This window comes from Ipomoea triloba, chromosome 15 (assembly GCF_003576645.1).
Source record: "Ipomoea triloba cultivar NCNSP0323 chromosome 15, ASM357664v1".
NCBI classification, from domain to species: domain Eukaryota; kingdom Viridiplantae; phylum Streptophyta; class Magnoliopsida; order Solanales; family Convolvulaceae; genus Ipomoea; species Ipomoea triloba.
In genome coordinates this window covers 26,124,273-26,141,756 of record NC_044930.1, presented here as the reverse complement: position 1 = coordinate 26,141,756, position 17,484 = coordinate 26,124,273, and the positions used below count along the sequence as shown (strand labels likewise).

Sequence of the window (17,484 nt, the reverse complement as noted above, 5' to 3'; positions counted from 1 at the left end):
ATGGATGAGACGTCTTACGTTATCACGACTACGACGTGATAAAAGATTAGTTGTGATCTTTTTAATTTACAAGAGATTAAAGTCTATAACCACTACTCGAATATGGATTTTAGGTGAAGTCCATAAATGATGAGCTCAAATAAAATAATTAATAAACATATCATAAGAATTAAGAATAATTAAATTTAAAATTTTATAATTACCGAACAAATTGTTTTACACTTTGACTAACTTATATAGGTTAGGGTTGCTCGAAATTAGCTGTGATCCTATATAGTCTTCAAAGAACCAAAAACAGAAACAATTATTAATGACACTTCACCTTAATAAACGGTGCAGCACTAAATTGCCTGAGCTTTAAAAGATTCAATTATTTGAGGTTCTTGATGATTGCACATGGAGGTATGGAAACAAGTCATCACTATATTCCAGCTTGGAGACCTCTTTAATGGCAGATTTCACCTTACCCATTTTCACTCGAGAAAACACTTTCTTGTCTTATGTTGCTTTATCATTCTGCTTTTGAAGACAAAGGCCAAAGCATACATGCATTTTATTTGTTCAAAAAAGAGAAAGTAATTAAATATAAAATTAAAGTATTTGGCTCAGGCGCTCAGCTCATTTTGTCTGAAAGGGACTAAAGTGACATGTAAGTCAAAGAAAGTGGTTATTTGAATTGACAATTGGGGGTCAAGATTGAAAATAGGGTCAACTAATCAAGAAGTATTGGGTGCTTATTGGTTAAAGTTTTTGCATCGGAATCGTTGGATATTTGCTCAGCAGCTTTGCAATACCCTCTTACTTTAAAAAATTAATTTTAATGTGATATTTGTATATTTACACTTCACTAGCTACTATTTTCTTTACCTCTTTACAATTTCTACTCATATTCAAAATATAATATAATAACAATATTTAAATTTAAATTTATTATTAAAAATGAAAATACAAAAGGTAGAAATTAAAATACTTACACAGAATAGTGTGCAAAAGCTTAGAAAATTTGTAAGCTTTCAAACATTGTTTTATTTTTATATATATTTTTAAAGATGTGGTATTGAATGCTATCCACATTCTTAAAAGGGGTCATGGATATGAATGGTCTATATATATATAAAAGAAACTAGTTTTTTTTTAAAAGTAGAGAATACATTTATTTGTACATTTCTTCAATTTGAAAAATATTGAAAGGAGAATGAAAAACTGGAGAAAAGAACTGAAAAAATGAAGTAAACGTAACATAAAATTTCGACCGACAATAGACTTAATTTTAAATTCCAATTAGATTGTGTATGGTATTTTTCTTTTATGGAACTTATTTAAAAAGTCAAGAAGTGTTGGCTAGTTGGGTTACGTTATAGAGTGGAGTAGAAAAATAGAGCTACGGGAAAGGTTACGTTAAAAAAGAAATCGTCATGATATGTCGGACGAAGATGATGAAATTACGATGTGATATATCTTTTGCAAAAAAAAAAAAAAAGAAAAAAAAAGATGTGATATATCTTGATAAAAGATGATATCAATTTTTTCACCTACACTTTTTCGTTTGAAGACATGTTCTAGTCCTACTTTAAAAACAGACAGTATTTTGTTAAAGAAAAGGCATGAATTTTGCCTTAGCTTGACAATGTAGTGTTTTGTTTTAATGTTGCTGTTCGAGTTTCTTGTACTTCACTAAATAAGACATTTTCCAGTTACATGTGACTACATGTCTACATGAACTAATGTTATTACTTGCAGCTCACCAATTCCATATGACATATACGTGCAAAACACATGATTTTCATAAAGTTATAATGATACAATCTCTTTAACATATTATAAAGTGATACTTAAGTTGGGGTCAAACCTCCACTCTTAAGCTAGCTTTTGTAATGGAGTTAAGATCTTGATTTGAATAAAAGTTATCCAAAATAAGAACAGCTAAAAGGAAAAACGGGCTATTTAGTGTCAAGAAGGGTCCAGAGTACGTGACTGCATGTGACTCGTCGACTCATTCAGGAATGAGTTTTGACTATATTTAAGGTTCTATATTTGTATATATATAATGGGCAAATTATTCTGTAGACCCAGATGGCGGGTCCAAATATACACAATTTACATATTGAATGTTCACAATTTATATACTGAATGTTCACAAATTGTGAACATTCAGTATATAAATTGTGAACATTCAGTATGTAAATGGACACAGATCCACCTTGTAAGGTAGACCTGTGTTCATGGTATAACTATTGATATATAATGAGAGGCAAGATGTGGAATTTGAAATTAAAATTATTGTTAAATAGGAGTATTATAAAATTAGACCCCAAATTTTTTTTTAGCCATTCTAGCCCAACTCAATCTCCTAAGTCCTAGCTAGCTACCTTCATTCAAACTTGGGCATTTAAAGATTACATTATTGTTCAATAAATTGGGCCTATCTCAGTTCATCATGCATATTCCTGCTGTCCTTCTTGGATCATTCATTACCACCCACTCAAAACCAGCAACGTTGTCCATTAAGGTTGTAAGAAAAATGTACTGAAGATCCATGCAGAGATGATGTGATGACATGGATCTCAAACCTAATATGTGAACTGCCCATTGCATGGACCAAAGAAACATTTAAACAACTAACTAAAGTGTACCTAACTTTGCCTTCTGCAAAGCAAGACATGGTGTTCATGCTTTAATCAATATAAAATTAATCGAATTCACAACCAATCAAAGCACACATACATGCATGATACACCTCATCACTAGCTAGGAGTAGAATGCATGTATACATATATGTAATATGTACACTTTTATGGGTCGAGGTACCTAGTACTAGCATAATTAGTTCACTTATTTGTGCTCCCTTTAGTTTTTGACTAATTTCTTTAGATATGATTCCCAAAGTCTGGGGGTGTTTGGTAATTAGATGTTAGCTGATTGGGTTAGTGAGTTTGACTAGTGGATAGTATTAGCTGATTGTACTTGTAGAAAGATGTTTGGTAAATTAACTATTAGTTGATTACATGTAAAATGACTTTATCAAAAAACTGATCGAAAAAAACTGCTTTGAGTAGCTTTTTGAATTTTAGCGTTTTGGAGCGACAAGTTGTTACAAAAAGCTAATTAATCAAACACATATATTGGCTATTTAGCCAAGTCAAAAGGTAATAGTGGTCAAATAAGCTAAAATTGACTTATAAGCTAACTATGTTTTCAAACTGGGTCTTTGAATTCATAATGCTTACAGGCATGGTGAATCCTATAACTAGACAACCAAATAGTTTGAAAATGTTTTGTCTTTTAATCAGTTTTGTCATCGACTTATCAATTTAAATATGGTGAGACTTAAATCTAAAAATAATTTAAAATAAAAATGTGTCGTGGACTTAAGTAGGAGTGGTCTAAATCGCCTAGTTACGAAGACAGTTGGTTTGCAGATTGGAATTTGCTTCTTGTTTATTCAACTATATATATAAATAGGTGTTGCCATGCATGAAAGAAAGAGTGCAAATGTCTTCCCAGCCTTAATTTTGACCCTTTCAACCCTCTCATTTTCATATATGCACACATTTTCTAACATAGAATTGACATTAACAAACAGTACTTACTTCGAACTAACCAAGGGCTTCAACCTTATACCTAAAAGGCATACCTACCGACCAAATGATTTGAGGTTGTTTTGTATTCCTACTATTTCGCTCTCGATGTCTATTTCAGAAAACATTATTTAATATATATAATAATACGTATATTATTATAACCGATTAACACATGTAAAATTTGCAGTGTGATTTGATAGTAATGTAACTACTTATTATATTTTTTTTTCTCTTTTCTAAAATAAAATTATAATTTTAAAAATTTCACAGAAATAAACTGTAATAAAATTAGTCAAAAACACCTACTTCTTATCCACCCATTCACTTAACATATGCTACTGCTCATCTACTTATTTTACCCACTCAATTGACTTATGAGGAAACATTTTTCCCCCTTTTAATTTCAAATCATTCTGCGTAATTATATCATTAATTATATCATTTGTTTTTGTTATAATTTCAAACACTCAAATTAAACATGACAATATTTACCCCGAACTAGTGTAATCAAGAATTTTGTGGCTCCATCCTAAGCACAGTTCAATTGATTAATCGACCAATGCAAAATAAGTTCGCTTTGTTAATAACCATATAGCTTGTAGTGTTCAAATTTTATTAATGACCAAAAAGAGACGAAAAAAAAAATTAAGTTATGAATTTAGCCTTATTGTAATTTACTTTTTTTACCCGTCTTTATGAAGAACTCTTACGTTTTGAGTTCAAACTTGTAATAAGAATTATTATATGTAGCTCCAACGCCATATATTGTGCTTTCTAGAATAAGAATGTTTGGCATTTATCTATTCTCCCATAAAGAATTCCATTTTTATTTATAAGTGTTTTATGCATACACTCCATCATTGTTTTATTAGATAAATCAAATGAAAACGACGCAATGATAAAATGAAAATGACATAAATATACAAATATTGTTGGATGGATAAGCTTTGCATGAGATTGCCTCACATAATATGTGTCTTATTTTTTAATTAAAATATAATACTTTTTATAAATCCATAAAAATATATTACAATATTATATTTTAACTAAAATGTATTACATGTCTCATACAAAATAGTCTCATACATCTTACTGAATAATGTAAAATTACACGTTCATTAATGTTCATAATAGGGTAAATATACTCACCATAATATTAAAGTGTACTAAATTTTTAAAATAATGATAATATGGAACTAGTAATGCAAACTTAGCTTACGATTAAGAGGTGCATTATTATTATTATTATTATTATTATTATTAAAAAAGCAAGTTACAAGATAATACTATACGAATGCACCAACCTCGATCTCAATGTAAGTGGCTAATTAAGTAAAGGTTGAGCCATTAGGGTCAGTAGGAATGTTGCCATTACAATATTACATACACAGAGATTATAATAGATCGGAAGTAACTACTATACATCCACTAGACCACCACTCAATTTACTCTTATACAGTTATACTTTTTTTACCCTCATATAATTTCCATTTGCAATGAATGAACTTTTTTAAAACTCATATCGTTGCATTAGACTCGAGTATTCACCACGCTTTATTTTATTAAAAAAGTAATAAAGAAAGTAATAAAATTTAAATTATTTACACATAATAAAATTTAATAATTATATTATAACATGACTTAGCTTAATAAAAATATTTTAATATAATAACTAAATTATTCATTTTTATCAAATAAACGTATCTATTTACTAATTACTACTAAAAGGAAACTTTTATTGTGACTTAGAGCATCCTTATCAATGGAGTTTTTTCGCGATTTTTAGGAGTTTTTGTATGTGTGTTTAGAAAAGAGAAAATGGGATGGGAGGAAAAAAATATATAACTTTTATAAAAAAAAAAAAAAAAAGAAAGAAAGCCAGGCGCGCAACGGGCGCAGTAAATGCCCATCACGCGTGCGTGATGCGGCTGAAGCTTATTTTCAGTGGGGCCCATTTCCTGTAATGATCTCCATTCTTGCAGAAGCTCTTCCCACCCTCTCTCTCCTCCCTTCTCACTTGCCATGTTGGCTAAAACTCTTACATGAACCCCATATAAACCCAAGGTGGTGATGCTCTTATAGTTCTTAGCTTGTAAACTTTTTTAAAAATAGTTACTAGTACATAATTTACTATTAATTAACTATATAAATATATTGTTAGGATCTCCCTTCCCAATGAGATTTGAATGGAATTCAAATTCGTGACATACTTTGATACCACTTGTCAAGATCAAACGCTCACCACGTCACTACGCTAAAAATTATAACTAGTCGGAAAAACATAACTTTATTTTTTTTTTATACTTGCGTAATAGTCAGTTCCACGTTTCGATGATAGGATTGTGGACTCGACTCTCCAAGCTGCCTCCCAACATAAACAAACGTATTATACAACAACAACATCATCATCATGGTGGATCATTGAGATTCTATACTGATTGTGTATCTAAAAATTTATATTCAACCTGTCATGCTACGAGTTTAATTTTTAAAAATTCACATTCCACAACCACCCACCATCACTCAAAAAAACTAAATCCATGTAAGGATAGGGTTCAAGTGAATACCCGCGAGTTAGTTTGCTGTTTCCATCCCAGCCTATTGCCACAACTGGGGGCTTCTTTGTTAATCATGTAATATAAATAGGTTAGATTGTAATATTTGATTTTTTTTAGCAAGAAAAAACATTTAAGTGGCTATTTTGTGTTACAAATATATGTGAGGTTTACTTTCGATTTGAGTCGCGTCAAAGTGGATTTGGGTTCTTCTTAGTGAGACAAAGAAATTGATATATTGTACGTTCAAAACGGATAATGAGTTAATGATAAATTGATTCTCAAAGTAGACCCATTTGAGTTGGAAAATGAAGGTGGAAAGGCTTGGACGAAGAAGCACTTGTCCCACATTGGTCTGAGAAGTAGATTTGCACTATACATACATACACACACACACACACACACACACACACACACACACATATATATATATATGTATATATATATGTATGTATGTATGTATGTATGTATGTATGTATTACCCTTTTAGAGAGAGTTTGAATTGTATAGCTTGGAGGCTCTCTCTTGTGTGCAGGGTGCAAATCAAATTCCAAAATAAGTAAAGTTTTACTTCTCGAAGTACCATTCTTGAAGTGTTAATTCTGATTCTCGAAGTACCCTTCTTGAAGTGTTAATTCTGATCCTAGTGGAATTAATTTCAATTACTGTAACAACGTCTGAATTTTTATTGCTAATTATTTCACATTCTCCGTTAGCTACTTTCTCAACCTACTAAAGCACATAAAGTCAATAGTCGCCTCCACTGAGCCTCGAACACACTTCCTTCCATGCTGGGCATATGGTTTTAGCAACTATTTTTTGAGAACTTCAAAATTGTTGTTTTTCTCTCTTCCTCTCTCGAAATTATTTTCTTTGAAAATTCTACCATCACTTCCGAAAAAGTCAAAGTGGTCTCCATTTGTTCTAGTTCGTCAAACTTATTTGTTTGAGTGCTCAAATATATATTAAGTCGTAATCCATTTTATCCTGGGAGGCTTACGCTATAATGCTCCTAGCACCCTCGAGAGGTAGCGAATCGATTTTAAGGAGATTGTGAGTACACACCACTTAGATTTTCATTTTCTTCCGTTTGGGTTTATAATCTCATATTTGAAAACCCTCTTTTTGTTTTTATTTATTTTTGTATTAATAAATTCGATCCCTTGGTTTCCTACGTACCAATTTTGCGGTCCGAATCTTTTTTTTTTATAATTTAAATCCCATTGTTTATTTATATATTTTATATATAAATTTATTTTCTCGACTTATTTTCCTTACCAGCATTGACAATATAGGTACTCAAATTCAAGGGAATAACTTATTACAAGAGACTAGTTCAGTAGACATGAGAATATTTCAAAGTTAAATACTATTTTACAATATATTACAACACTAATGTGAAATTGTATCGATCCACGATTGTGGAATACTCGAAATTAAATTGAAGTCAAAATAGTCTTAACTGTCACAAATTTGGAACTTAGTGTCAATTAAAAAAACTATAGTTTTAATATGTTTAACTATTTATCCTTCCAATGGCAACAAACCTTCACTGAAAGCAGGAATTTATTGAATCCAAAAATTTTAAAATTAGCAATTGCCCATTTGTTTATGAATTATGATGCATCTGTTTGGTTGTTGGGCCAGTCAACTCTCTGCACTCAACTCCCCGCCCAATGCCCAAATTTGAAAAAAAAAAAAAATTATTAAAAGAAAAGGTTAAATGCAGATTTAGATCCAGTAGTCAGTAGTGCTCTCTAGTAGGGTACCCTTTTACATGTCACAAGCAACCTCCATATTTAATGACCAATATTAATGTAATGTTCCTTAAAAGTCTAAAATTGACTAATAAGTAATGAACACTAGAAAATGACTTTGCTTAGTTGTCTAACATTAAATGTTCTTTTTATATTTTTAACTTTTTGTTTTGTTGTCATTTGAAAACTATATTGGTCCCCAAAGGTGTCTCATTTCAAAGACTAAAGTTTGGACTTTGTAGCAAATTTTTGTTTTGGGAATTTGAAAGTCTGAGTTTTGAGTAAATTTCATTTGTTGTCTTTATGAGAATTTCAAACACTACCTTACACTTGTAGTATGTTTTATTTTTTTGTTTCAAGATTTTCAAAAATTATACTTTTAATGACGTTTATATTTTGTTTTGAAAATTTTAAATACTAATCGGGTGAAATGAAAATAAAAGGAAAAAAGTGAGCCATCCATCATGGTTAATGATTATCATAACGTTAAAGACTAAATTTGAAAATATATGTGATATAACTCATCTCTCTTTTTTATCAAGAATTTGAAAATATAACGTAAATTTCATTTTTTTTTTAAATGAGTCAAAGTGTTTAAAACTTTTTTTTTTTTTTGTGACGAGAAAAATCCATAGCCGCCACTACCCCGAGAGTATGTATAGGATAAACTCTTTCCATGTGTAATAGTTTGTAAATGATACATGAGAACCACACCAAAAAGTTATTTTTGTCATTATGAATGCATTATTATTTTAAATGGTTCAAGAAAAATCATAACTTGGTATAAAAAGTAAGTATACATAATTACATATACCGCTAGGATAAAAGTCATGGTCATTATGAATGCATTTTAATTATTCTAAGTTAGTTTCATAGTTTTGTACCAATTTTTTTTTTTTTTAAATTGTATTCATAGTTTCAAGATATTCATCTTCTTTCTTATACTCCATTGTATTTAGTCTAATTTATATTTTCTAATGTCAAAGTGTCTTTTCTTTTTATGAAATTGATAATATATTACAAATCATTTACAATTTGAAAAAAATATTACACATCATTTACAATTTGAAATATATATATATATATATATATATATATATATATATATATATATATATATATATATATATATAATCCCTTCAAGTTAGGATCAACTAGAGACAATTTCTTAAATCAATCCCAAAATGATTTATCAATTTAACTATAATTCATACTATATTTTCCTCATAATTTATCTTGTGATAGATGTAACATTACTTGATTATTTTTTTGTTTTTTTTTTTTTGTTTTGTTTTTGTTTTAGGTAAAAGAAAAAGAAAACTTGTAGTGAGTTTGATTCATGTGTATGTAGCAACACTTTTGGAAGGTTATCTTAGATGTGGTCTAATCGAAGATTAACTGGATTAGTCTCATTTTACAATATGTGAATATCAATGTAATATGTAAAAAATAATGTTTTATTTCTACTCCGGATGTAGGAAAAATATATACATTGTTTATGTCTTAAAGAATATTTTCTTCTTTTCATTTTGATAATATATTACAAATTATTTACTATTTGAAAACTATTTCATATAGGCCAATCCTTCAAGTTAGGATCAACTATAAACAATTTCTTAAATCACTCCCAGATTTATCAATTTTACTATAAGCATACTATATTTTCATCATAAACTTACCTTGTGATGTAACATTACTCTATTAGTTATTATTATTATTATTATTATTATTATTATTATTATTATTATTATTATTATTATTATTTTGTATTTGATTATTGACTAATTTTTTTAAAAAAAACTTGTAGTGAGTTTGACCCATGTGTATGTAACAATCGTTTAAAAGACTTATTTTATGTGTAACCTAATCGAAATTTGACTGAATTAGTCTTATCTTGTGAAATACAAATATTAGTGTAATAGGTAAAAAAAAATTGTATTTAATGGACAAGACATAGCTAGGGAACAAATATGCATTGTTTATGCCTAAAAGTCTCTTTTCTTATTCTCAAATTGATAATGTATTACGAATCATTTACAATTTGAAAACTATTTTATATAGATGATCTACTAGAAACACTATCTTAAATCACTCCCAAAATGATTTATCAATTTTATAAGTCATACTACATTTTTCTTGTAAACTTACCTTGTCAATTGTGATATGACATTTTACTCCATTAGTTTTTTTTTTTTAAATTTTAAATTTGATTATTATGTAAATTATTATTTTTAAATTCATAATGAGTTTGACCCATATATATGCAACAACACTTTTAAAAGAGGTAACCTCAATCGGGCTTAACTGAAATTTGACTGAATTAATTAGTCATTAGTATCATCATGTGAGATACAAATACATGTGTAATATTAAAAAAAAAAACATTTTTTTTTACATAAGGAGGTAAACATTAAAATGGTAAATTCAGGGAGAAAATATTATTTTACTTTACTAAATACAATATTAATCAATCTACTAATCTTAAATTAGCTCATCTAGTCATCTAAGACAAAAAAGAAAATGTGAATTCAATTTTTATCTTTTTTTTTTTCTTTCCTAATTTGGGAACCCCTTCAATAAAAAATCACAAAATTTCCTTGGTCATGCTATTTGATTTATGCATTTTCCTTCTTTTATTTCTTCTCCTACAATTAAAATCTTTTGACTTTAAAATTATTCCTAAATTCTCATTAGATTTGTTTCAAACTTCCCATTTTCTCACTCATCGTCAACATGTAATTACTTATTTATTTGGGCACAAAATTTTTGATGTAAAAAAAGTTAAATTTAAACCATTTTAATACAATCCGGTGCCATTCCAACACTTCTCGATGTACACAATTTAAATTTCAAAATGTTACTTAAAAGGCATTTTATTTTTTAGAGAGGGAATGTGTGTATATGTATTGCATATGTGCAATTTAAAACAATTATTAAAAACAATATTTAGTAATAATAAAACATATTAATGTTTTGTGATGTTATAAATTTCAAATAATTAAAAATTAAAAATTAACTATTAAATTTACCTTTTAAAAAATAAATAATGATTGAAATAAACTATATAGTTATTGGTTGCTTTCAAAAAAAAAAATATAGTTATTGGCTTTTTGAGTAAAATTTTTAAAACATTGATTGATACTATATATAGCAGTCAAATTTTTTTTTTTAAAGATATTAATCGAACGGATTTAGGTAACACTTGTGTGAGAGTGTCTTACGGGTCTCTATTCGTGAGACGAGTCGGATATTTAATTAATATGTCGGATTTTTGACCTCATTAATCAGAGATCTGACTCGTTTCATGGATTCAGACCCGTGAGATGGTTTGACACAAATTTTTTCCTACGAATTTTTATTAGATAAAAATATCTGATTGTATCGTGGGGGCATAACATATGTATATGCCCCGGAGTAGAAGTTGAAAGATGTGGGGTGGAAAATAGAATTTTTTTAATTTTAGATTTTCAGAAGTTTGAACTAACCTACATCGCGCCCATACGCTCCACCCCCTCACCCCCTCCTACCCCACACCCCCCCCCCCTTCCGCTTTAAATGTACAGTGCCATTTCTCATTCTATTACAGAGGACTCACATATTACAAAGAATTGTCTTTCCATCTTCGCTGTAAGATCGATCGGATCGAAACCCTAGCTCGGCTCTCGATGGGCCTCTTTTGATAGGGAGCTCCATTGGCCTTAATGCAGAGTAAGCTCAGCTCCTATACTTGCGTATAAGCTTCATATAAGCTACTTGTGTGTGGTCTGAAGATTTTGCTTTACTACGTGCACTGCATTGTGGCTTTTCTGTTATCTATAGCTGTCTGCATTGCAATTTTCGGCCCCGTCTGTGAAATCCTTGGCATTTCGGGGCTTCTGGCTCGGATCTGTGAGATTGCCTTCACTTTTTGGGATTTTGGTTCTTTTTTATTTTGGATGGAATTTCCGGGCTTTGATTTGTTCTATTAAAACTCCAGCTTTGTTGAAACTCAGCTGATTTTTGCAGTAAAATACCAGTTTTAAAATTTTTTTTATTCATCAATTTTTTTGAAGAGGTTCATTCTTATTTTTATTAGAGTTTTTTTTTTTTTTCTTTTTTTCCTTCATATTTTTTAAAAACTAAGCCAAATGGTTTAGTCTGTGGAATAATGAAGATGAAGGATAAATAAATCTAAATTTCATATGAAATTGGTATCTGCAGTTTACTTTTATAAAGGAGATATGTGATAAGATACTCTGAATGTTAGGTAGAGCTTTGTTGACTAGTTAAAGGGTAGAAAGAGAAAAGTCATGGTGATATGTTATGGATATCAGTAGCTGTAGCACTGTAAAATTTTTTTCTTTTTGAATTTTTATTTTCTATTTCACCTGATTTTCTTTATTTCGTTCATATCTATTTTGTATCCCCAGGCTTGCTTTAACTTTAGCATAGCTCCATTGTAGATTATGAGTGGTTCCCTTGTTCTTTACTGATTAAGCTTTTAAATGAGCATACTAATTCCTGCTCTTTAATTGCACAATGGGCTTGATAGAGACTCAAGAAGGGCATCATGATTTGTCCTAGTGTTGTCTTTGCCCATCTAATGTTTATATATATATATATTTTTTCCAGCTAATGAAATCAGAACTGGAAGTTTTAGTGTTTTAATTTTCAATTGAAAAAGATACACCAAACTAGGATACTCTAATGTGGTAAAAATAAATTTACAGTCTGTGGAACAATAAACATTTTTTGTACGGGGATTGAACTTGAGACTTCTAATATGGAGTCTGCCACTAGACTACAATGTCATTGGCCAATATACACCAACATTTAACTTGTGATCTTTTTTAAAGGCTTGCTCTGTAAGTTTTTTTAATGAATTTGTTACTCATCTTGGTAATGTGAATTCTTTTCATTTATTGTCTTTTTCCATAATTTTTGAAGAGCATTTTGTGCCCCATTTTAACATTGCTGTAACACTGTTGGTTGCAGGGTTGCTGTTCTGACAGAAGGCTTATGCATCTATTTGAACACAATTTTTGCTAAATGAGGCATGCAAATATGAAAAATGTGTCTTCTAACGTTGATGAGAATGCAATGCCTATCACAAGATCTCGGGCTAAGGCCTTAGCTTCTTCTGGAGGCCTACCCCCTGTAAACCCTTCAACCAATCAAGATGGGAAACCACTCACAAGAGCAAAGTCAAAAAGAGGAGCATCAGATGAGAATAAACAAACTACTGGTGCTACTTCTGGTCAGCCAAAGAAAAGAGCTGCTCTGAAGGATGTCTCAAATGTAGTCTGTGAAAGTGCATCCTTGAACTGCATGTGGGAAACCAGAATGCAGGTAATGTTATATAGAAATTAAATAGTCTGAACCGATCAAATTGTTTTTAATGAACCATGAATCTCTTGTATTTAGTTCTGGGGCTTCAGAAATTGTTATAATTAAAGTTTATTCATTTTAGTATTAAATCGAAGATTTTCTCATGAGTGAGTTGTATGTAATTATGGATATCTCTGATTGTGATAGAGTAAGAAACACCCAGCTAAGAGAACGGCTAAGGTGACACCTGCTATCTTAGTCAATAAAAGGCCACATCTTCAAGTGAATACGAAACAAAATATAATTGAAGAACACAATGAAGTAAAGGCTGAGGCATTGCAAGAACTCCAGTCACCAACAAACTTCACACAAAGTACGTTAACTCAGCAAAGCGAGTGTGATGCCATAAAGCAATGTGGTATACCAGATCTTATGCCTATGCACAAGAGTACCTCAATGACTGTTACACAACAGAGTACATCAACAGGAGGTACTCCATATGATATTTCATATCATGATGCAAGATACGAAAGGCTCATAGTTCTTGATTCTGTTTTTTGTTAATTGTATATTGTGTAATGATTCTCCCATGTTAACTAACACCTTTACAAGACAATGCAAAAGGCTTAAATATTTTTGAAGTCATTCAGGTGGAAAATATTTTGTTGCGCATGACAAATAATTTTTTTTTGTTCAAATTATGACTTCCCTTTTTCATATCTTTTCAATGCAAGGGATTAATTCTGTTTCTGTTGTTTCCTGCAGATGAACACAAACTTTGCAAAAAAGAGGGCTTGGATAGTCTAGGGATTTCACTCATTTCAGACATAGATTCAAAGCACAGGGATCCACAAATGTGCAGTTTGTATGCCCCTGATATATACACAAATCTACATGCTATGGAGGTCTGTATCTCTGTAATTGAATTATATTTGTTGGTCTTTAATGATAACTGTTGCACCAATGGCATTATGTTTTATTTCTGCTTGGATACTGCACATTAGAAAAGGATGTCTATTCACTGCCTTGTCTTTCTAATTTATTTAAAGCAAGTTCAACATCAATTTTTTTTTCCTCTTTTATCTGTAAACCCATCAAATGGCTCTTGAAAAACAGTGAATACTCTTTTCACTGACTTCTCTCTCAATTTCCCTACCCCAGCTAGACCGCAGGCTTTCTTCCTGTTTCATGGAAAGGATACAACGGGACATTACCAAGGGTATGCGAGGCATACTGATTGATTGGCTTGTTGAGGTTAGTTAATTGTATCTTTTTACTCATTGGTCTTAATGAAATCTACCTTCAGGGATTCCTTCTGTCCCTTTAGTTTTTCATGAAGCTAGCAATAACCTTCTGTCAATGGTCCGGATATATATTTACCTTTGTCCTTTGTTGTGTGACCCCTTTTTCTCCTAACTGCACTAATATTTTGTTATTTGTATTCTACTTTTTGGTGTTTATTTATTGTTTTTTAAAAATATTGCCATGAGTCTCTAGTGGACTATTTGAAATTGTATTTTTTTTTGATTTAGAAGTAACTGATAGCATTAGTGGTATATTGATGGAAGCAATTTATTTTGCAGTTCACTTCTGTACCAGCAAAAATATTTAGAGTATCGTAATTGTTTGCTGGATATTTTATCATGAGATGTTGACGTCAATTTGTCTATTTTTTTTTCAGGTTTCTGAAGAATACAGGCTAGTTCCAGACACATTGTATCTGACTGTGAATCTCATTGATCGGTTTCTCTCAGAAAATTACATTGAGAAACAAAAACTGCAACTGCTTGGTGTGACATGCATGCTCATTGCTTGGTAACTTCTTTTCCTTGCTTGCACCACCATGCATGCATGCAAACTGGGGTGCCATCTTTGTATCTTCTTGCCTGTATCACTAAAATGTTTTGTTTTTTTTGTTTTGTTTTTTTTTTTTTTTTGTTTTTTTTTAAATTTTCTGGCGTCCTTCCTATTAATCATTGAAGCAAGTATGAAGAAATTTGTGCACCTCGCGCTGAAGAGTTTTGCCTTATTACTGACAACACCTACACGAAAGAACAGGTTGTGAAAATGGAAAGCTGTGTTCTGAACCTTTTGGGCTTTCGACTTTCAATTCCAACCACTAAGAAGTTCCTCAGGTACTACTTTTCCTTTCTACTGTCCCATATTCCTCACTGAAGAAAATATTCTTAGTTCAGTTGTAATCATGCTAATTTCCATCTTGGTTACCAGGCGATTCATTCAAGCAGCACAAGCTTCCTATGAGGTAGTAAATATAGCGCTATCACTGTCTGCTTATAGTGTATGTTTCACGAGGTAGAAACAAACATAGCTAAGTGATGAACTTGAATTCACTCTTTGGCAGGTTCCATCTGTTGAACTTGAATTCATGGCAAATTATTTGGCGGAGTTAACTCTAATTGACTATAGTTTCCTTAAGTTTCTTCCATCTCTTATTGCTGCTTCTGCTGTATTTCTAGCTCAATGGACTCTCGATCAATCAAAACACCCATGGGTCTGCTCACTTTCTGCCTTTCGATCCCATTTTCCATTTTACTTCATGAATGAATAAAACCACTAAGATAACGACCTGTCTCTTGCAGAATCCGACCTTGGAGCATTACACTAGATACAAGGCATCGGAGCTGAAAACTACTGTCTCAGCTCTGCAGGATTTACAGCTGAATGCTAATCAGTGCAGCCTTAAAGCCATATGTGAAAAGTACAAGCAGCCAAAGGTATGATATCACAGTTCCATTTCTTTATTTAAAATATGCGTTCTGTCTCAACAAAAACTCAACTTGATAATGAGACTACACGTTACTCGTCTTATCACATCTCATGACAAGATTTTCTTGGTTTGACAGTTCAAGTGCGTGGCAACTCTGACTTCCCCAAATCTGCTTCAATCGCTGTTCTCGGAATCAAAGGTTCTGTCTTTCTGACCATGGACAATAACTGTGCTCTTTCTTAAATCAAGAAGCTGTCTTGATCTCACCCATAATAATCTCCATCACCAAGAGCTGTCATTCTTTTGTTCATACCTCAAACTTCACCCAATGTTCTGTTGTTCTGTCAGTCTGTCTATGCGACATGGAAACATTTGAAAGCAGTAATTAAACGATAAACGGCCTTTATGCTGTATTTAGTTGAGCCTTCTAGTTTCTGAGCCATAAATTAACAGCACCAGATAGTTACTTGCTATCTAGTAGGTGTTCTCTCTCTGGGCTCATTGTATAAACTTCTTTGATGTGATGTTATCTATCCTTCTTATTCAATGAATAAATACTTTCGATTTTATTTACAAATTGAAAGATTTTCATTTGATGCAAATCTCTGTTTATGTTATCTGTAAGTGGTGGTTTTCAATAAATCTTTTCTTTACTAATATAGATGATGATTTCTTCATTCCTGTGTCTCATTTTTTTCTTTGATTAACGGAAAAGTTCATAGCTGTTATTCGAATGTGCGCTTTGGGTGAAACCGCCTTGTGGTCTTAGTTGACAAAAGGCCACAAAGAGGTAAATTAGTATAGTTGCTTATATGCGATTGAAGGTCAATAGACAACTCTAATGGCACCTATGGTTCACACAACTTTGTGGACCATGCTCTACGCATGATTAGGGAAAGTATGAGTATTAGTAAAATAGGCCGTGTGCTTTTACAAAATGGAATGTGGCTTGATAATGCTGTGATACCATAAAAGATTTGAAATATGTAAAGAATGGAGAACCTTGTATTCCTTTACTTGGCTATAACATTTGAATTATGTAATGAATGGAAGAGTCGAAGAGACGACAATAATGAAGGCAAAAGACACAAGGAAGAGAATTGGAAAGTAGTCACCATCTTTAACAAAAAGCAAAATAAAATAGAATATGTTCTAATATAATTTTTCAAATTTTGTACTTTAAACTAATTTAAAAAAAAAAAAAACTTGAAAAGTGTTATGATTTTTAATTAATTACGAAACAACATGAAAATTTTATTGAAACCTTTTTATTAATTAGAAAACGGTAAAAAAACATTTTCAAAACAAGGAAGCACCATTTGGGAGAATTTCAGTGTATCATAGGTACAAAATACAATTATTTATACAAAGTAGTACGGAGTATTTTTTTTATACGAGGTACTATTAATAGTATTCGAAACAATTAGATAAATGATTGTACTTAATATTATAAATATTAATGCTAATTAATTAGCTTGGTTCGCATCGTGTGCTCTTGTCCCTTAAAAGAGGTTAGGAGTTCGAACTTCCTCTTGTATGGCTGGCCAAACAAATGT

The 17,484-nt window shown here is 31.0% G+C and overlaps 1 protein-coding gene across 1 annotated transcript; it reads left to right on the top strand.

Annotated features, from left to right (window-relative positions):
* The first annotated feature begins 11,473 nt into the window (after window positions 1-11,473).
* On the top strand, window positions 11,474-16,530 carry LOC116006312 (cyclin-A2-1-like). Its single transcript, XM_031246635.1, has 11 exons — window positions 11,474-11,601; window positions 12,868-13,221; window positions 13,408-13,690; window positions 13,966-14,105; window positions 14,362-14,454; window positions 14,882-15,015; window positions 15,183-15,335; window positions 15,430-15,463; window positions 15,563-15,712; window positions 15,801-15,935; window positions 16,065-16,530. Exons 2-11 carry the CDS (start codon window positions 12,922-12,924, stop codon window positions 16,140-16,142), a joined length of 1,500 nt encoding a protein of 499 aa, XP_031102495.1. The 5' UTR covers window positions 11,474-11,601; window positions 12,868-12,921; the 3' UTR covers window positions 16,143-16,530.
* Window positions 16,531-17,484: the final 954 nt, after the last annotated feature.

What these genes read in the sequence shown, in the direction of transcription:
- LOC116006312 (XM_031246635.1), top strand. Translation starts at nt 12,922, where the DNA reads ATGAGGCATGCAAATATGAAAAATGTGTCTTCTAACGTTGATGAGAAT. An exon ending in ACCACTAAGAAGTTCCTCAG is followed by an intron (nt 15,336 to 15,429) that starts GTACTACTTTTC and finishes CTTGGTTACCAG; the next exon opens with GCGATTCATTCAAGCAGCAC. An exon ending in AAAAGTACAAGCAGCCAAAG is followed by an intron (nt 15,936 to 16,064) that starts GTATGATATCAC and finishes TTGGTTTGACAG; the next exon opens with TTCAAGTGCGTGGCAACTCT.